The sequence below is a fragment of the Pteropus vampyrus genome, unplaced genomic scaffold, assembly GCF_000151845.1.
Source record: "Pteropus vampyrus isolate Shadow unplaced genomic scaffold, Pvam_2.0 Scaffold17, whole genome shotgun sequence".
Taxonomy (NCBI): Eukaryota; Metazoa; Chordata; class Mammalia; order Chiroptera; family Pteropodidae; genus Pteropus; species Pteropus vampyrus.
In genome coordinates, this window is record NW_011888798.1 from 9,744,928 (window position 1) to 9,766,622 (window position 21,695).

Below are 21,695 nucleotides of genomic sequence, written 5' to 3' on the forward strand. Positions count from 1 at the left end.
TTGTCTTTCTCTTTTTATTTTGTATTTTATTACTTGACATGATTATTTCTATGGGAAGGGGGCGTTCTGAGACATTTTATGGAACGACTAATGAAATCTTGATGATTTAAGAGAAAATTATACATAAAATGACAGCTTATTTTATAACAACATAATTAGATATTTTGTGAATTTGATCGAATCTGCTGGAAACAGTTAAGTTATCTGAATCTTGCTCACCGTGCATCTCACGCACCAGGGGAAAGGCTAGAGTCACAGAGTGGTGTGACCTATGACCTCTCAAGCCTGGGACACTTATTAACAACAGGAAAACATTTTACTGTTAGAACAGAACACACCCCTGGGCTCAGTCTGCCCTGTGTTCCTGGGGCGTGAATCTTCGGTGTCATGAAGCAGAGTGCTGGTTCTGTTTGATACAAGTGGTGGGAGGTAAGTATTATCATGTCCCTGGTTGGAAACAAAAGGAAAAGTTAAGTGTCTCGTGTTTGTAACTTTTTTGTCTTTATCATTACAAGTCTCTTTCTAATCTCTGTATACTCACTTTCCTTTCTTGGCATCATAACATCATAACCATCATAAACCTGCGTGATCTCAAATCCCCATTCTCTGTCGACTCTTTCATCAGCACAAAGCAGAAATTCTCAGGAAAGGTAGTCAGCTGCCCGTCTCTTACTTTGGAAGAGATCACAAAGCACCAACAGACGCATTGGCAGGCAAAGCTCTTTTAGCTCTTGCTGTCTCCATACGCCTGTAATCTCTCTTCATCTTCACGTTTCATCATTTTATGATCTCTGGCCTTTTCCATGCACACAGGTGAAAAAAATACATCAGTGGTATGTACAGGGATGTGGTTGATTGAATAAATTATGTTCCCATATAGTAAAAAAATCTCTTTAGCTATTTCAAAATATGGTGTATGGTATATTCATATGACAGAACAAGAATCCTTGTGATAAATTATTAAGGGTAAAAATAAGTATGAAAAAGTATGGAGATACAAATATATGTAATTGCTATTATTGACATAGAAAGTATCTAAAAGGATACCTTAGAAACTCTTACCAGAGGTTTTTCTAGGCCAGTGGTTCTCAGATGGAGATAATTTTACCCCCCAGGGTGGCAAAGTTAGGAGATATTTTAGTTTTTCACAATTAGGGGATACAACTGGAGAACATCTAGTGGCTAGAGGGCTAGGATCTTGCTAAAACTCCTACAGTGAACAGGACTCCACTCCCAGGCAAAGAATTATATTTCAAAATGTCAGTAGGGTCACTATTGAGAACTCTTGCTCTGGACCATAAGATCGGGGAATTTGTGGAGGTGGCATGGACTTCATACTTTATGCCAGGATGACATATTCATATGATGGAAAACAAAGGAGGAACTATAAATGAACAAATGATGTCAGGTGTAAAACTAGGAAAAGATGGAGTAAGAGGTGAAACTGGCTAATTGGAAAGTGCATAACCCATCCAACATGATTCAAATTCAGATTTAAAAATAAAATACTGTATGAGTCAAATAAAGCCCTTTGACTAGTTGGATTTTTCCATGAGCTGCCAGTTTGGGGCTCTTGCCTAATCTCTTCTGTATTGATTGAATTTTTCTCACGAGCATGTATTACTTTACATAAAAATGCATTAAAAATTTGTGTATGTTTATACATACGCACATACCAACACATACATATGTGCACACACAGATAACAAAAAGCATGATGCCTATTTTATTTTTCTCAATACTTCTTCCAGTTCTCCCCATTTTCTCATTTTTATAATGAAAGGCTTCATGGAAGTATTGGTCATCTCTTTACATGATCATAATTCCCTTCTTTACTGAATTTACTACCACTCCAGCCATTTCTAGACATGTCACATTGTTATTCTCCATCAGACATGGATGACCACTTAAAGAACCACCTGAGAATGATGGTTAAATTAGGTGTAATAGCAGAAGCCATAAAATTATACAAGCCAAAGTTAGATGCCCAGTGTTATTTATAAAATTATATGTAGATGATATATTACAGATAAAACTTGTGTTGCTAAGCAGCAGAGCAAATAACCAGGTGTCTATTTTTAAAAGCTTACTCTGGCGGCAGTTGTGAGACTAGATTGAAAGGGCGAGACTCAAAATGGGGAGACAAGTTGCATTAGTTTTCCATTGCTGCTATAACAAATTATCACAAATTTATTATCTCATGGTTTTGTAAATCAGAAGTCTCGGTTGGCTCTACTAGTTTCTCTGCTCTGGATTTTATAAGACTGAAATCAAGATGTTGGCCAGCTGGGCTATTACTGACAGTCTGGGAAGAATTCATTTCTGTGTTCATTCAGGTTGTTGACAGAATTCCATTCCTTGTGGTTGTAAGACTTGGGTTTCCTTGCTGGCTCTAGAAGCTGGGAGTCACCCTTAGCTTCTAGAGGCTTCTTTCTAGTTCTAACATATGGGCCCCTACACCTCAGGTCCAGTAATTGTGTGTCAAACTTTCTCAAGCTTGGACTCACTCCCCATCTTAAGGTCAGCTGATCAGTAACCTTAATTATATCTGCAAAGTCCTTTTACAGCATTGCGTAGATGAATGATCGATTGAATACCAGTGACAGGAATCTTATAGGGAAATATCTTTAAACTTCTGCTACCACACAAGGTAAAAGGATATTGCAGTAGATCCAGGCGGGGAAGGTGGCGGGGGTGGATTGAGGACTAGAGAAAGGTAGAGAGAGGGTGAGCTCCAGGAAATTGACTTTTAGCAGAGCCAAGAAAATGAACCTGGCATACCTGCAGAAGGGCAGTACTTTGAGGAAGCATGCTGATTCTCACCACAGAACCCCACTAGTTCTCAGGCAATTGCAGTAATTATGTCTCTGATAATGGGATTGGAGGACAGGACTGCACTAGAGCACCGATTAGAAGTTTGTGTGGGGAGAGTTAGACACTGGATGCCTTTCCCGCCCTCTGTCCTACCAGTTTGCTTTCTAGAGAAACTGAACCAGAGGCACCAGTCTCAGGGGAGATAAAGGGAGAGTCATTATACTGGAAATTGACACTCTCATACCCCTTTCTTCACTCAGCTTCCAGAATACCAGCAGCCACAGTTGACTTCCTAGGCAGAGGATTAGAAGATTCATCTGTGAAAAAAATGGAATGGCCTCAGAATAAAGACACACAGATACTGATTTTTAGGAATTTTCCCCAAAAGCAATGGCTAAATCTCTAACAAGATTATCCTCCAATGACATCCACCAATTTTCAGGCCCCATCCAAGCTCGGAGCTCGCAGTCAGCTTTTGAGTAGCTCATTTTTAAATGTGAATGGAAGCCGAGAGCACCAGCCATGGTTTCAGTTCCTAAGTTAAGTTCCCACTTGTCAGAAGCAGGTCAGATTCACATGGAGCCGTGCTGGGTTTAGGATGCCAACTATTTATCCTCCAGCCACAGCCGGTCTTCAGAGCAGGCCAGCAACCTACAGTCCAGGGGTGTTCTTTTTTGGAGGCATGGGCCACTTTCCAAAACACATTCCTCTCTTTCTGCAAAACTTGCCATTCTGTCCTCCCATCCCCATCCAGGAATTACCTAATAGACAACATTCTCCTGTCCCTATTTGTCAAAACTGGGATTTACCATAATCCTTTTGAGTTAGTATACTTAAATTCACTTCCTAGCAAAATTCAATGGAAAATTAAATATTGGAACTCATAACTATTTTAAAAAGTTGTCAGACCCCCTATTTGGAGTTGATTGATCTGTTTCTTATGGTTTCCAAAATTCTGTGCTTTAACTTCTTGTAGAAAAGGTTATTTTTAGCTCTTAAATCTCTTGAGTAGATTTCTCAGCATCTTTTAAAGTTACTGAATTAGCTTTCTAAGCCTTTAGACATTGAATAATACCTAAGGCAAGGCTTAATATCCCCTTACCCCTCACAGCTAGGAAGCTTTTGAGTTCATTTAGAATCTACTGAAATACTTCAGTGAAGTGTTTTTGTCAGGAGAGTAAAATGGTTGAAGAAATGGGGAATGGAAGAGTTTGCAAACTAAAAGGGCAAGTAAAAATGATTCTTTATTGCTTTAAGGAAGACACACAGTGGACATGCAAATATATGAAAAGACAATCACCCTTACTCTTAACAGAAGAAATGCAAATTTAAAGCTATAATGAGATAACTATCACCATTAGCAGAGAAATTTTTAACTGACGTACCATATGCTAGTGAAAGTGTGAAGAAACAGGTACTCTCCTTCATTGCTGGTTGGCCTGTATGTTGGCGCAAACTCAAAGGAGAGCAATGTGTCAAAATTTATCCAAATTTAAAGCACCCAAAACTTTTGACCTAGTCCTTCTACTTCTGGGAATATCTACTTCATGTGTAGAAAATATCATGTGTAGGGATGTTTGTGACAGCATTATTTGTGACAGCATTATTTGCGATAGCAGAGACATTTTGGAACAACCAAAATGTCCATTAATCCAAGGCTGTTTAGATCTATGGTTTATCCAAATAATAGAATAACATGCAACCATTAAAAAAAGTAGGGCAACTCTATGTGTAATACTATGTATGGAAAGATCTCCGAGATGTATATTTGGGTAAAAAGAGCAGGATGAAAATTAGTGTGTATATCATACTACTAGTTGTTTTTAATAGTAAAAACTGTAATGGGGAGTGATGAAAATGTCCTGAAAGTCGGTTTTGGTGGTGGCTGCACAACCTCGTGAAAGTACTAAAATGCGCTGAATTGTCAATTTTAAAGTGGTAAACTTAATGTTATGAGTTATATGTCAATATAAATACAAAGATAAAACATATAACCTATATACAGAAAAAATCAACTATTTCTAAAAAGATATATTAAAAACGAAACAGAGATAGCTTCAGAAGAGGTAAAAAGGATGGGAATGGATGGAAACTTATTCTTTACCATATACACTATTGTTTTACATACCTTTTGAATTTTGAAATATGTGCATGTATCACCTAATCAAAATTAATAGTTTATAAAAAGAAAGAAATCTTTTAATTATTAAATCTTTAACAATTTTAACAATGAAAAAAGCAAATTTCTAAAATTTTACCTACAATTGCACAATCCCATTGTGATTTAATTTTAATTTTATTGTCAAGCTACCAAATGAAGAAGTACGCAAAAATAGGAAGAAATTCATGTTTAAACTAATTTTTTAAAAACTACAATAGGTGTAAACTATCAGACAAACTGGGCCATGCTAATTAGAAGGAATTAATTGGATAGTTGCATTTCACCTACTTAAATTCCCCCGTCACTTTTAATTGGAATAACTTTCCTCTTTACTTCCAGTCCCTAAACCATTGTGTGGTATTGATAGTGTTGTGTAATAAGGTTCTGAATCCCACATCAAGAATGGCTTTACTTTTGTGGAAGATTCCGTAAACCTCGTACGGGCTGATAATAATGGAAACAACCTTGGGATTATAGAAGATGCGATTGAACCTGTTTAACTAAAAAGAGAATCATTTTACCCAAAAGGCTGATACACTGATTAAGGTGATTTGAGGAACCTTGAAGAGAAAGCCAAGAGGGAGGTAAAATGCAGTTAGACATTTTCTACTCTGCTTGGTAGGCTGTTTACCTATGGCTGTCACTTGTGCATGTATTTGATAGTTTCTTGTTCCTACACCCACTCCTTTTTTCTCCTAAGTGAAAGTTGATCCAAAGGATATTGAATGACTCCTGATTTCTTAGAAAAATAAATCTTGAGAAAACTAATGTGGAAGAGATGTGTTTGCATACCTGGAGGCCAGTGTACAGAGAGAAAATTTCATTCCCTAACTTTAGTATCAGCACAATGAATAGACTTATGCCCTGCTTTTTCTTCTCCCGCTTTTGCAAGGAGCAATGTGAATGTGAAATAGAGAAACTCTTACAGGAGAGAGAAGAAATCCACTTAACCATGTAATTGTTTTAGATACATAACCAAAGAAGATGTTGCTATAGCCTCGATGGACAAGGTGAAGAAAGATGGGGGCCATGTCCGTCTGATCACCAAGGAGGCCAGTCCACAGGATGTTTCTACAAAGTAAAGTGTTTTATTTACTTACTAATAGGGCATAGTAGTACTAAGACTATTCCTTTACATTTATGTGTTCATTTTTGTAATATGTTCATTTTTGTAATAATACTTTACCTCTGAGTGGCCACTTTATAGGTTATAAGGAGCTTTCACAATATTAGTAGCTCTTCAGTCCCCCTAGTAACCCTCAGAGGCATGTGATGTTCTCACCTTAGAAATTAGAGACAAGGAATGGTCCTGAGAACAGGCGGACCCAGTGACCTGCCCTAGGCCACTAAGATGCTAGGAGACCTGAGGTCAAATACGGGCTCTGCCCCCCAATCTTGAGCTCTTTCTACCATAAGTTTTTCTTTTAACAAACACTTCTAATAAGCAGCCATAGAAGATGAGCCAAAGCAGTTGTGATTCCCATGCAGGATTTTTCAACATGCTTGAGTCATATACGTTTTCCTTTTATTCTAACAAGTTGAGCACGTGCTGTCGTGTTTAATTTCTAATTTTAATTTATTCAGACTCTGAGTTTACCTGTAGGAGGCATATATTTAGCAAGTCTTCTGTTTTCATTTCTGTCAACACTGTTAGCTACTTGGCTCTGTCACTTTATGGGTGTGACTTTATTTCCTGTAGGCCAGCAGAGCCTGGAAGACAGTGTTCACGAAAGCCTTAGAAGGGGCCTCCCTGTCCTAACGAGCTGTGTGGCCCAACTCATTTAGGGACATTACTTGGGGTTTCACATTAACCTGTTCTTTCCCAGCTTTTAGAAGAAGTTAGAAGAAGCATTTTCTAACTTCTCCAGATGTTCCAGAGTCTGATTGTTTAACCTGAAGATATCTAAATGCCCAAGAGAGGCAGCATATTTATACTCAAAATAATTTTTGTAAACACCGTTCTTTCGTCTATTTGGCATGGAGTATAGAGTGCTGACTATAGCTATTTCATTTCCACATTGAATCACAGAATCTGTGGGTCCTATGTTTAGTGTTTATCAATAAAGAAATTTTGAAGACCTTTATATGAAGTAATGACTCTTTAGACCAGTGTGAGTGTTCATTAGTTACCTATTCAATATTCTGTTTAATTCCAGAAAGTTTTTTGAAGATGGAGCCTGTGTCCCATTTCTAAATCCCTGTATAGCTCAAGCTGATCTCACTGTGAAACCTTCTGCATCCAAAGGCTATTTGCAAGCCGTGAATAATGAAGGAAATCCACTTTGCCTTCACTGTCAGCAACCCACCTGCCAAACTAAGCAAGAATGTAAAGTGAATTCTTGGAATTCACGGTTTTGCTCTCTAAAATGTCAGGAGGAGTTTTGGATTCGTTCTAATAACAGTTACTTGCGAGCCAAAGTATTTGAAATTGAACATGGTGTGTGTCAGCTATGTAATATGAATGCTCAAGAACTCTTTTTACGTCTGAGAGATGCTCCTAAAAGTCAACGGAAGAATCTTCTGGATGTTACCTGGACTTCAAAGCTCCCTTTAGAACAGGTAAATTATAATCATATGACAGATAGAAGGCAGCATCGTACTGAGTGGTTAATATTGATTCACTTTCCTTTTTTAACTTTTTAATGTGGGAATTGTTGAATATATATACAAAAGTGAGAGAATAATGAACCTATCTACCCATCACCCAACTTTAAGTTATCAACATTTTGACTTCATTTTCAATTCTTTGTTTGCTCTTGGAATTATTTTAAAGCAAATTCTAGACAGCATTTCATTTCTTCCTTGAATTCTTTTATTATGTATCTCACAGATACCCCACCCTCTTTCTTTCTGTCTCTGAAATATAATCACATGCCCCAATACCCATTATCACATCCAACACAATTATAATTTCTTAATTATAATAAGTCCATGTTTGGCTTCCCAGACTGTCTCGAAAACATCTTTTTGAAGTTCCTTTGTTCAAAGTAGGATTAAAATATGACCGACATACTACTTTAATTATTATGTCTCTTACGCTCCCTTTAATCTATATCACTCCATCCCTTTTTTTATACCATTGATTGTTGAAGAAACTAGATAATTTGCATGTAGGATTTCCCGCTTTCTGGATTTGTCTGCGTGTATCCTCATGATGTTATCTGACATGTTTCTCTATACCCCTGATGTCTACAGTAATGGTGATAAAATATAGAGGCTTAATTAGATTCTGATTAAATTATTTGGGAAAGAGATCTTAACAGATGACACATGCTTCTAGAAGTACCTGTGGTCTGATTGTTCCACTTTTCATGATGTTAATATTGAATGACCAGGGACAAGCAGACAACCAACCCCCAAAATATAGTTCATTACAATGAGAAGGAAACATATATATTCATTGTAAAATGTAATTTTAGCAGAGTAGTTTGATAGAATGTTATTCCTAGGACACTATCATCATTATTCACTTTGATTTCCAAAACACAGTTGGATTTTTAATGTTGTGATCTAATCAGTTTTAAATTTTAAACTAGAGCAAAATGTGTAATTTTATAGTGTGCTTAATTTTTAAAAATCGCTCCTGAGCCACTACCTGCCCAGTAAAATAGCAATAAATTCCTCCCAGTTAGTCAAATTATATATTTTAATTTACCTAGTATTGCTGAATTATGACAGAATTAATTAACAAGCATTTCTGCAAAGATGAAATAGCATGACTTTGAGAACTAGGGAAATACACTATTTCCTTAATGATATCCAGAGTTCCTGAAATATCTTTTGGTCTAATTGGTGAGGGACATATTGTGCCCATCCCAGGGGTGTCAGCCAGACTCCATTTATTGTCCCCTGCCTCACTGTGGAGGCTTCCAGAAGACACACAATGAAGGGACTCAAAGGCCTCTTGAAAGCAGCCTGTCCAGGAATGCAGAAGTAACACAGTATAGACCTAAAACAGAAGTGCTCAGAGGATAAGGAGCAGCACAGAGCTCAGGTTTGGGAGGATCAGTCAGAGAGGGAGTTACTCTTTCAAGAGATGAATTTAAGATATTGAAGACTTGCCCCTCCCCTGCCCCCCTCCGCCCGTGATTTGCCAGAGAATCACTAAGAAGAATAAAAAACACCTTCTGGATCATAGAGCCTCTTAGACAGAGACTGACTATTCGAGCAAGAGAATTGGTTACAAAAGGGAGAACCAAAATGGTTTTTTTTTCCTTAGGATGCACAAGACTTGATGCACAAGATTCCCATTTGTAGTTGCTTCTAGCAGTATCCGTCACAGCTGGACAAAGTCTTCTGTTCCAGCTTGCTGCCACCTGGGGCTCTTCTCAGGCCGGGCACCGTTGACCAGGTCCCTTCACAGGTCTGACAGGTTTCCTTGAAACTACATTAGAAGAACCATGGCACAGCCTCCCAAGGCTGGCAGCTGTGAAGTAGATTGTAATTTCTTCCTTGTCTGAGACCAAGGAAATAAAAACAGCCTTCACACTCACCTTTGTGATATTTAAACAACTGCACTGCTATGCTGCGAGCTGGTTTTACCACCTTAGATAAAATGTTAAAATACAGCCTGTTTTAATATAGGTCATCATTGGTTAAATATTAAGTGTGTGTGTATATATATATATATATATATATATAGACTGGCCTAAATCATGCCTGCTTTAAATGGACATCTGTTTATTCAAAATATGCAAGTTGTAGAGATTTGTTTTAGAAATTTTATACCAGTCCATGTAACTTGGGAGGTTTCCAGAGGAATAGCTTGAAAGTTCCAGGTGATAGCTATTAATATTAAACTGTCATTGGTACGGTAACAAATGCATTGAGGTCAACAATTAAAGGTTGTTCAAGTCAGTAATATTCAGAAGTTTAAAATTTCTAATCTGTTATTCTTTTTCTCTCAGTTTTGTTTTAGTGAATATATAAACGAGCTCAAAAGTGCAGAAGCAACTGATTTTTCCCAATTTGTCAGGAGTCTTGGTTATTTTATTCTTGCTTGTAATTTTTTCAAAATGGGTTAGGTAAGGGAAGCAAAACTTTTTCAGAAACACATTTTATTGCTTTCAAACTGCTAACCTAGAGGCTTTTTTCTATTCATAAAAAAAAGCTATAAAAAGCCATCCTAATGTATTTTCCCCTATGATTTTGCTGTATGAACATGACTGCACAATGCAAAACCACCTGTTCCTACGGTGTATGTTTAGAAGTGCTGATCTTGTGTTCTTGTTGCAGCTTAATGAAATGATAAGAAACCCGGCGGAAGGGCATTTCTGGCAGGTGGACCACATCAAGCCAGTGTTCAGTGGAGGAGGGCAGTGCTTCCTGGACAACCTGCAGACTCTCTGCACAGTCTGTCACAGAGAGGTCAGTGAAGCTCTCATTTGACTCCATTCTGGGACATCGATTGCAAATTGTGCATACAGGTGTGGAAGATTTTGCGGGTGAATCTGCATCCCTGGTCTGGGATCCAAAATGCATTTTATTCCTTTCATCACCTAACACTTGAGTTTCCTCTTGAGGCCTCTGTGAGTTCTCAGTCACAGATGGAAGAGAAGCTGCTTCTCTTCTAATTCATTCTAGGACCAGGAAATTGTCATCACCACCTAAAAGGAAATGACTACAGCATACAATTTGCATAGTTTTGAAGAGACCCATACCACCAAACTAGAAGTTTGGTGAATTGAGGCAGTGACATATGTTTGTATTTGCAGCTAAGAACATCCTGAAATATCTTAAGAATATTATGAAATTATTTCTAAGACCAACTCAGTTCAACATGCAAACATTGCACTCCTGGCCAAAGTATGAAACCTATTAACCTGGGCACATTTTTGAGCAATTACCTGTTGCTTAAAATGAGAGGGAAAAAATGGCATAGTATTGTTTATCAACTAGGATGAATTTTAAATAGGCAATCCAGCAAAAAGTAGTAGGATCTACCTATTGAGATAATCTTAGAAAGAAGCATATATTCAATAGGCAACTTTTTTTCACTTATCGGCACATTTTTGGCACAATTTAAGCATTTCTACATTCCCATGATAAGCATTCACAATGTGAGTAAATCTCTCCTGTAGTTATCTAGCCATTCTCATCCTGATGAATGTTGAACTTGTTTACTTTTTTTTTGTTCTCATACATTATGTCACCAAGCACACAATTTTATATACAAACTGTTTTTTATGTTTTAAGCTTGTTCCTTCAGAGAGATTCTCAGATGTAAAATATCACCGAGTCAACCGAGGCTGTACACATTTATCTCCAAGCTGTTTTCCAAAGGACTATACTCCGTTATGCTCCTCCAACTCCACCCATAACCGAGAGAGCGCCCACTTAACCTCACTAATTAGGGCAGATGTGGCGGGAGAACAGCCCCACCATGATTTTTACTAACGACTTTGATGTTTTTAAAAATGCTAATCAATTATATTTACACTTTGAGATCTGTTGAGATCCTTCGCCAGTGTTCATAGTGTATGAGCATTTTCTTAACCTCCTTTTGTTATTTTAGATTCCTCAATTTCTTCACAGATGTAATTTTTACATAACTGGGATTACATCATATAGGCAGGGTTTTTGTTTGTTTTCAGTTTTAACCCTCTTTGCTTTCCCCACCCCTCCACCTGGATCACTTCAAACATACATGGACTCCAGTTGGGAAAAAAGTCATCTGATTTCTCAGCTATGTAAATTATTAGCACATACAAGACCTATAATAGAATTAAGATATAGCAAAAGAAAATGCTGCCCCTTCTGTAATCACTTTTTCAGATTCTCATGAAAAAATTTATTTTTGGGAATAGCAGAAGAATCCAATTCTGTTCTAATTCATTTTGTTTTTCTACATTGGTTTTGCTGTTGAGTTTGGAATGGCCTGTGAGCCCAGAGAATAGGAATTGGGTGGGCCTTGCATGCACTGCAGTGTCGGAAATCCTAAGATGCCTTACAAGCTCTCACTTGGATGAGAAGAATCATGGCCTCCTCTAGTCCCCAAATGAGAGATTCACAAATCTCAGTGGAAAGCCAACCGCCCAAAGCCGTGTTTTCTCCTCAGCATCTGCTCCTAAGTGAACCTAGGACCTCAGGGCACTTAGCAGAACTACTTGGGTCCTCTGCTTGTAGTTTGGTAATTCTCCTAATGGCAGAGCACTGGTACGTGCATGCAGTAATGGTATAGATTTTTTCCAGACTAACTGAATATAAAGAGTTTTTGACTTCCTGTCTGTGGCCAGTACTTTTTTCCTAATGTGTGTACATATGCATATTTTTTTTCAACTTTTAGAGAACTGCCAGACAAGCCAAGGAAAGAAGCGAGGTGCGAAGACAATCTCTAGCATCAAAACATGGATCTGACATCACACGATTTTTGGTAAAGAAATGAAATATAAAACATTTTGAATGGATGACAAAGGGTTTACATGTGGAAGAATTTAACACAGATTTTTTTTCACATTTAATATTTTGAGTAAAAAATTTTAGAACAAAAAAAATCACGAATTCAACTTTTTAATAGTAAATGCTTTTAGTGTTCAGTGCCTTAAAGAACTTAACAGAGACAGATACAGTACTAAATATTTCTGTGATCTTGATTTCATGCAGACTCTCAATTATGTTTCAGTAAAGTTTCGTTAAGCTTTCATTTCCCGCTACTATACCTTAATCATGGCATTATACATAGATTGTATTTGAAAAATATATTCTCAATTACTTGAAAAATGCTGCTGGATTAGAATTGGTTTGGATTACTGTGTGTATAAATGGAACCTTGCAAAACCATTAGGAAAATTTCAGAAGCAAATCATTATTTAAGGATACGGGGCCAAGTGTGACCAGCCTGCCTAGTATCCAAGAGGGACTTTTGTTCACTAAATGCCTCCAAAATGGGCTTGGGCTACACATTTTGGGTGTTTTCTGTTTCATTTCTTAGCCAGTTGTCTTTATTGAAATGAAGTTTTAAAAATAAGCTAGTCAGAACTATGGTGTTTGTAGACAATTCAGGGGTTCTGGGTAAAGTAACTGTTTAAAAATTGAAAACATAAAATATAAAATCCCACTTAAACTTCTATTTTTAGTTTGTTTGCATGCATAAAACTAGACTTACTGTCAAAGCACCCTTTGTCTCCTGGTTATCATTTTCTGTTTTTAAAATCCTGTCTTATTAAGTTTAGTCCTAGTACCTCTTTTAAAAGGAGTGATGATGATAAAACAGTTTATATTAAAGCATGAACAGATGGAGATATATGTTAAAAAATCAAAATGTAATTGATATAAAAAAGTAAAAAGGTGATGATGAAACAAAACCAGAGCTTAATCCTATAGTATGTCAGAATCATGAAATCAAAGAATCAGGACTACACAAAATACAGGTCAAGGAAGAATTACGTTCACAAAAGACCTATTTGTAAATACTGTATGGATGTAAACCTTATTAGTCTAAGCACTTTCCACTGTTAATTAGTAGCCAGCGTTTTATAACATAGAGGGCTTGTTTTTAGAAAGATTAAATACTCACGAACATTTCTTCCAGAGTTTTTATTAAATTTATATCTATTTCATTGTATGAGATCAAATAGACTTGTTTATTTTACAAATTAGGTTGAGCTTTCTTTGGCCTTTTATCTGCTCTGCTGGTCAGGCTCTTTGCAGTTTTCTGCCTCATTGCCAGGGTAACCTAGGATTCCTCACGGTTGAGAGCTGAGAAGCCTGCACACTGCTTTTCCTCCAGCATGGAGTGTTTGCAAGTGAGACTTTGGTCTAAGTAGGTCAGGTTTGAGTGGCACTTTCTCTTTAGATCAAATTAAGGTGGTAATTTTAGAGAGAATCTTCTCAGATATAAGCACTGTATGATGATTTGAGGTGAAGTGACCCATGAAGGTGGTCTCTCTTTGCCAGATTTCAAAATTCCTATCAGTTCAAAACACTGTACATGCATACAAAAGAATAAAAGACTTATAAATAAATTTAACCAAGGATGTGAAAGATCTGTACACTGAAACAAGACTTTAATGAAAGAAATTGAAGAAGACACAAATGAATAAAAAGATATTTCGTGTTCATGGATCTGAAGAATATTGTTAAAATATCCATACTATCCAAGGAAATCTACAGATTTAATGCAATCCTTATCAAAATTCCAATGGCATTTTTCATTGAAATAGAAAAAAAAAAATTCTTGAAGTTTCTGTGGAACCACAAAAGACCCCCAAAGAGCCAAAGCAATCTTAAAAAAGAACAACAAACTTGGAGAACTTATGCTCCCTGATTTCAAAGTGTATTACAGAGCTATAGTAATCAAAACATTATGGTACCAGCATAAAAAATTACACGTAGATCAATGGAACCGAATAGCAAGCCCAGAAGTAAACCCATGCATATATATTCAACTAACTTTCGACAAAGGAGCCAGGAATACACAATGGTGAAAGGATAATCTCTTCAATAAACTTGGTGCTGGGAAAACTAGATAACCACATGCAAAAGAATGAAACTGGACCCCTTTTACACCATGTACACAAATCAATTCAAAACGAATTAAAGACTTATATGTAAGACCTAAAAGCATAAGACTTATATGTAAGACCTGAAAGCATAAAACGGTTAGAAGAAAACATAGGAATAAAGCTCCTTGATGTGGGTCTTGGCTATGATTTTTTTTGGATCTTACACCAAAAGGAAAGGTAACAAAGGCAAAAATAAACAAGTGGGACTATATCAAAGTGAAAAGCTTCTGCACAGCAAAGGAAACCATCAACAAAATGAAAAGACAATCTACACAATGGGAGAAGGTATTTGTAAACCACATATCCAGTAAGAGGTTAATATCAATACAGATAAGGAACTCCTACAACTCAATAGCAAAAAGAAAAAAGAAAAAAAAAAAACATTTAAAAAATGGCCAAAGGACCTGAATAGACATTTTTCCAAAGAAGACATACAAATGGCCAACATCACTAATCTTCAGGGAAATTCAAATCAAAACCACAATGAGATATCACTTCATACCTTTTATAATAACTATTATTAAAAAGATGAGATAACAAATGCTGGTGAGGATGTGAAGAAAAGGAAACTTTTATGCACTGTTGGTGGAAATGTAAATTGGTGTAGCCACTATGGAAAATAGTATGGTGGTTCCTCAAGAAATTAAAAATAGAACTGTGTGATCCAGCAATCCCACTTCTGGGTATATGCCATTATCTCAAAGAGGTATCTCTACTCCCATGTTCATTACAACATTATTACAATACTCAAGGTATGGAAACAACCTAAGTGTCCGTCGACAGATGAATGGATAAAGAAAATGTAGTAGATGTTTACAGTGGAGTGTTTTTCAGCTTTATAAAAGAAGGAAATTGTCATTTGTAACAACGTGAACCTGGAGAGCATTATGCTAAGTGAAATAAGCCAGACAGAGAAAGATAAATTCACTTAAATATAGAATCTTTTTTTTAATGTTGAACTCATAAAAACAAAGTAGAAAAGTAGTTACCAAAGACTGTGAGGTAGGGGAATAGGGAGAGTTTAATAAGAAGAGTACACAAACTTTCAGTTACAAGATGAATAATATCTGAGAATCTAATGTACAACATGGTGACTATAGTTGATGACGCTGTATTGTATAATTGAAATTTACTAAGAGAGTAGAATGTACATGTTCTCACTCGCCCGCCCCCACCAAAAGAAGATATATATGTGAGGTGATGAATGTGTCGATTAACTAGACGGTGGTCATTCTTTCAGTGTATCAAATCATCACATTGTACTCTTTACATATCTTAAAATTTTGTCATTTATACCTCAGTATAACCGGGTTTGGGGTTTGGGGGGACACTGTAAGGAACAACAAGCACTTGCCACACAGGACCTTGACTGACCCAACCCCATCCCTTCCTTCCCCATCTTGGCACTTTGTGTCCTGCCTTTCCCCCGATTTTATCTACTTCAGTTGTGGGGCACACTGAGGTAAAGCATTCTGGGACTGAAAATAAAAGTAGAGATCGATCTAATGTCAAAGACCTCAGAAAGTAAATACTGCAGGGACATTTTAGGGAGGCTGTTCTTTTCATCCTCACAATCTGAACAAGAAGCTGCCCTCTATGGGCTGCAAATGGAAAATTCCAACAGAGGGCACGTAAAGTGGCAGGGCAAGCAGAGACCTCTATGTGCAGGAAGAAGTGCAGAGTGCCCCCCAGGGGAAAAAATAGCTGCCAACAAACAAGAGATGGAGATAAAGTGAAAAACCAAGAGGATTAGGCCGGTATGAAGGAGGGCCCAGTTCTGCAAAGGCTGAGAGAAGTTACAAGATGCAGTTTAGGCTTAGAAAAGAAAAGACTCTGATCTAGGGAATAACTGGAAATTGATGTCTGTGGAATGAACCAGTTTACAATTTGAGAGCTGTGGGAATGTGCCTGTGCAGAGGAATGGGGTTAAGCCCATCAGTGAGGCAGTGCCCTCACTCCAGCTTGGCGAGTTCAGCTGGCTTGAGTGCTGCCTGCTGCGGGTGGTTAGTCCTGAGCAGGATGGCTCACGCACCCAAACCATACTGGTGCCTTCCTGTTCACCATCGCTGAGTGACATTGATCTCCAGACACTCTCTAATAACTGATAAAGTTGCTTTTAGTAGCCCCAGAGCTTTGGAGATCTCATCTGGAATGTCTAAAGAAACTCACTCTCAGCATTAATCACAGCCTCAGGTATGTTTCTTGGGGAGTTTTCCTGTGACAAATCGATATCTTTCTACATTTTCTGAACTGTTGATGGGAAAAGCAGTCTCTGCCCACATGCCTTACTAATCTACAGTTCCTTGAGTGAAACATTTAAAATATAATTTCTTTGGAAATGAAACCATGAACCACTTTAAATTATATGTCTAAGAAGTCAACATTCTTGAGCTCTTCAGAGTAAAACAGAAAAGTTGTGTTTACTTAAGGGATACAGAACCATGGATATCAAACATCAAAAATCTGTTGTGGAAATAATGTCTCATTTTCTTTTGCATATTAACTTGTCTCTCATTCCACCTTTTATTTTTTTAAACTGGAAAACTGTGAGCTTCTATTCAATGCACAGATTTATTTGAATATCCAATCCCCAGAAAAATGGCCCATCTTTTCTTGTCAGTTGCTCTATATTAGTAAGGGTGTTTTGCCGCTCTCACTGTGTTTGTATTTATTACCGAGAAACACCACTAATATCGAAATGTGTCCTGGATTCTGACTACTGCCTCTCTACTTCAACAGCTTCTCTACCAGCTCTCTGAAATTACTTTATCTCATTAGTAGATACTAGTTTTTTGGTTTTTTTTGTTGTTGTTTTTTTTAGAAACTGGCCTATGGAACACCTTAAAAATATTGTTAATTATTCTGCATTTCCTAAAGTGTTCATATTTAATAATTTCTCTGTTCTAATACATCTGCTTTCCCTACAGAGTTCATCATTATGTTACAGAAACCCCAGACATCTGTATCTATGTGATAGCTAAGGTTTTTTTAAGAAAGATTCTGACATAGTTTTGACTTAACTTATAAAAAGAGCTTAAAAAAAAAACAAAACACGCTCTGGTACCTGACTCTAGCAAGTTCTCAGCACATATAATTTACATATACAGTTTAGGTAGCCGCGTACACACAACCCAATCTTGGTTGTAATGCCAGATTGCTACACTTCGCCTTTAGAGCCACCTGTACAATCCTGCAAAATGTTTTACTCACTTTCCACACAACATTCCTCTTCAGAAATATGGCTTAACTTATGCTTCAGTTTTCATCAAATGAATATTTAAAAAGACATGAAATGTTGCTATGCTGTTCTGTTGCTGTTGTGTTGAAAGCTACAATTGGGAAGTTTCAGGAGGATATTATTATTCCTTCTCTCAGCTTTGGGTTTAGTTTGTTCTTTTCTAGCTCCTTAAAGTGTAAAGTTAGGTTGTTGATTGATAAATTTCTTCCTTTTTAAAAATTTTTTACATTTATTTTTCAATCAGACTTGACATACAATATTATATGAGTTTCAGGTGTACAACATAGTGACCATACAGTTAAATACTGTACAAAGCGATCACCATAATAAGTCTAGTACCCATCTGACACCACACGGTTATTACAGTACTGCTGACTATATCCCTTCTGTTGTACCTTACATCTCAGTGACTATTTTTATAACTGGCAATTTGTACTTCTTAAGCCCTTTCACCTTTTTCGCCCATCCCCCTAACCCATCCACCAAGTAGCCATTAGTTTGTTTTCTGTATTTTTGAGTTTATTTGGTTTGTTCATTTATTTTGTTTCAGATTCTACATATATGTGAAATCATGCAGTATTTGACTTTCTCAGACTTATTTCACTTAGCATAATAACCTCCATCCATGTTGTCACAAATGGCAACATTTCATTCCTTTTCATGGGTAATATGTACCACATCTTTAACCATTTGTCTATCAGTGGACACTTAAGTTGCTACCATATGTTGGCTATTGTAAATAAAGCTGCAATGAATATAGGGGTGCATATATCTTTTCAAATTAGTGTTTTCAGTTTCTTCAGATAAATACCCAAAACTTAAAATTGCTGGGTTATGTGGCAGTTCTATTTTTAATTTTTTGAGGAAGCTCTAAACTGTTTTTCGTAGTGGCCGCACCAATTTACAATCCCAACAAGAGTGCACGAGGGTTCCCTTTTCTTCACATCCTTGCCAACATTTCTTGTTTGTTGATTTTGCTAATAGCCATTCTGACAGGTATGAGGTGATAGCTCATTGTGGTTTTAATTTGCATTTCCCTAATGATTAGTGCTTTTGACCAACTTTTCATGTGTCTGTTGGCCATCTGTATGTCCTCTTTGGAGAAATGTTTATTCAGGTCCTCTGCCCATTTTTTAATCAGATTGATTGGGTTTTTTTCATGTTGAGCTGTATGAGTTCTTCATATATTTTGAATATTAATCCTTTATCAGATATTTCATTTGCAAATATCATCTCCCATTCAGTTGGCTGCCTTTTTGTTTTGTTGAGGGTTTCCTTTGTGGTGCAAAAGCTTTTTAGTTTGATGTAGTCCTATTTGATATTTTTGCTTTTGTTGTCTTTGTCCTAGAAGACATCCAAAAAAATATTGCTTAAGATCAATGTCAAATCGTTTATTGCCTATGTTTTCTTCTAGGCGTTTTATGATATCAGGTCTTACGTTTAAATCTTTAATCCATTCTGAGTTTATTTTTGTATGTGGCTTAATAAAGTGGTCTAGTTTTCCCAACACCACTTATTGAAGAGACTGTCACTTCCCCATGATATATTTTTGCCTCCTTTGTAGTAAATTAATTTATCATATCAGTGTGAGTTTACTTCTGGGCTCTTTATTCTGTTTCATTAATCTATGTGTCCCTTTTAGTGCCAGTACTATACTGTTTTTATTATTATAGCTTTGTAGTAGAGTTTGAAATCAGGGAGCATGGTATCTCCAACTTTGTTATTTCTCAAGATTGCTTTGGCTATTTGGAGTCTTTTGTGGTTCCATATATATTTTAGGATTGTTTTGGTTCTGAGAACAATGCCAATTAGTATTTTGATGGGGATTGCGCTGAATCTGTAGATTGTTTTGGGTAGTGTCAATATTTTAATGAAATTAATCCTTCCAACCATGAACACAGTATATCATTCCATTTATTTGTGTCCTTTTTAATTTCTTTCTTATAGTTTTCTGAGTACAGGTCTTTTACCTTCTTCAATATTTTCCAAGGTATCTCATTCTCTTGATGCAATGGTAAAGGGAACTGTTTCTTAATTTCTTTCTGATCATTTGTTATTACTGTATAGACTTACAACAGATATCTTTATATTGATTTTGTATTCTGCAAATTTACTGAATGCATTTATTCTAATAGGTTTTTGGTGGAGTCTTAAAGTTTTATATATATAGTACTGTGTCACTTGCAAATAATGACAACTTTACTTCTTCCTTTCCCATTTGGATGACTTTTCTTTTTTTGTCTGATTGCTGTGACTAGGACTTCCAATACTATGTTTAATAAAAGTGCTGAGAGCAGCATTCTTGTCTTGTTCCTGATCTTAGAGAAAAGCTTTCAGCTTTTCACCATTGAGTATGATGTTGGCTATGGGTTTTTCATATATAGCCTTCATTATGGTGAGGTATGTTCCCTCTATCCCTTCTTTGTTGACATCTTTTTAATTATAAAAGGATATAGAATTTTGTCAAATCCTTTTTTTGTATCTTTGGAGATGATCACATGATTTTTATACTTGGTTTTGTTCACATGATATATCACATTGATTGATTTGCAGATATTGAACCATCCTTGCATCCCTGGAATAAACCCCACTTGATCACGATGCGTAATCTTTTTTTTTTTTTTTTTCTAATATATTCTTGAGAATCTCTGAATCTATGTCCATCGTGGATATTGGCCTATAATTTTCCTTTTTCTTATAGTGTCTTTGTCTTGTTTTGATATCAGGATAATGCTGGCTTCATAGAATGAGTTTGGAAGCATTCCTTTCTCTCCAGCTTTTTTAGAATAGTTTGAGAAGGATATGTATTCTTTTCTAAATATTCAGTAATATTCACCTGTGAAGCCATCTGGTCCTGGCTTTAGTTTGTTGGGAGTTTTTTGATTACTGCTTCGATTTCATTGCTAGTAATTGGTCTATTCAGATTTTCTGTTTCTTTTTGGTTCAGTCTTGGAAGGTTGTATGTTTCTAGAAATCCATCCTTTTCTTCCAGGTTGGCCAGTTTGTGGGCATATAATTGTTCATAGTATTCTTTAATAATTCTTTTTCAGTTGTAACTTCTCTTTCATTTCTGAATTTATTTGGGCTCTCTTTTTTCATAATGAATTTGGCTAAAGGCTTGTCAATTTTGTTTATCTTTTCAAAGAACCGTCTCTTAGTTTCATTGGTCTTTTCTATATATATTTTCTTAGTTTCCATTTCATTTATTTCCACTTTGATGTTTATTATTTCCTTCCTTCTATTTACTTTGGGTTATTTGTTCTTTTTCTAGTTCCATTAGGTGTAAATATTGTTTATGTGGGATTTTTCTTGTTTCTTGAGGGAGGCCTGTATAGCTATGAACTTCCCTCTTAGAAGTGCTTTTTCTGCATGCCATAGATTTTTGAAATTTGTGTTTCTATTTTCATTTGTCTCAAGGTAGTTTTTGATTTCCTGTTTGATTTCCTTTTTGATCTGTTGGTTGTTTAGTAGCATGTTGTTAAGCCTTCACATGTTTGTGTTTTTCCTAGTTTTTTTCTTGTAGTTAATTTCTGGTTTGTACTATTGTGATCAGAAAAGCTATTCGACATGATTTCAGTCTTTTTGAATTTATTGAGACTTCTGTTGTAGCCTGATATGTTGTCTGTCCACACTGAGATATCCACATATCCACATCGAGAATGTTCTATGTGCACTTGAAAAAAAAAAATGTGTATTCTGAAGTTTTTGGATAAAATGTTTTGTAAACATCTATTAAGTATATCTGATCTAATATGACATTTAAAGTCATTGTTTCCTTATTAATTTTGTTTGGATGACCTATCCATTAATGTGATATCCATTAAGGTCCCCCAATCATATTGTAATACCATTAACTTCTCTCCCTGTATGTCTGTTAATATTAGCTTTATATATTTAGATGCTCCTGCGTTGGATGCATAGATATTATATTTATGTCCTTTTCTTGGATTGACCCCTTTATTATTATGTAATTCTCTTT

At 36.3% G+C, this 21,695-nt stretch overlaps 1 protein-coding gene and 1 long non-coding RNA gene across 6 annotated transcripts in view; one reads left to right on the forward strand and one right to left on the reverse strand.

Annotated features, from left to right (window-relative positions):
• The window catches only part of ZRANB3 (zinc finger RANBP2-type containing 3), a 262,163-nt gene that overhangs the window by 188,108 nt on the left and 52,360 nt on the right, over nucleotides 1-21,695 (forward strand). For 4 of the 5 annotated variants that reach the window (XM_011354495.2, XM_023527494.1, XM_023527492.1 and 1 more), the window contains exons 18-21: nucleotides 5,943-6,053; nucleotides 7,132-7,534; nucleotides 10,211-10,342; nucleotides 12,261-12,347. In XM_011354495.2, the coding sequence (XP_011352797.2) occupies nucleotides 5,943-6,053; nucleotides 7,132-7,534; nucleotides 10,211-10,342; nucleotides 12,261-12,347 (733 nt within the window). Of the gene's footprint in view, nucleotides 1-5,942; nucleotides 6,054-7,131; nucleotides 7,535-10,210; nucleotides 10,343-12,260; nucleotides 13,539-21,695 lie in introns of those variants that run through there. The other variant, XM_023527493.1, reaches the window with a different exon arrangement.
• Nucleotides 4-4,974, reverse strand: LOC111736059. The gene is made up of 3 exons (XR_002779074.1): nucleotides 3,059-4,974; nucleotides 542-796; nucleotides 4-447 (listed from the first exon to the last, which is right to left on the reverse strand). It is a non-coding gene; the product is annotated as an uncharacterized LOC111736059 (long non-coding RNA).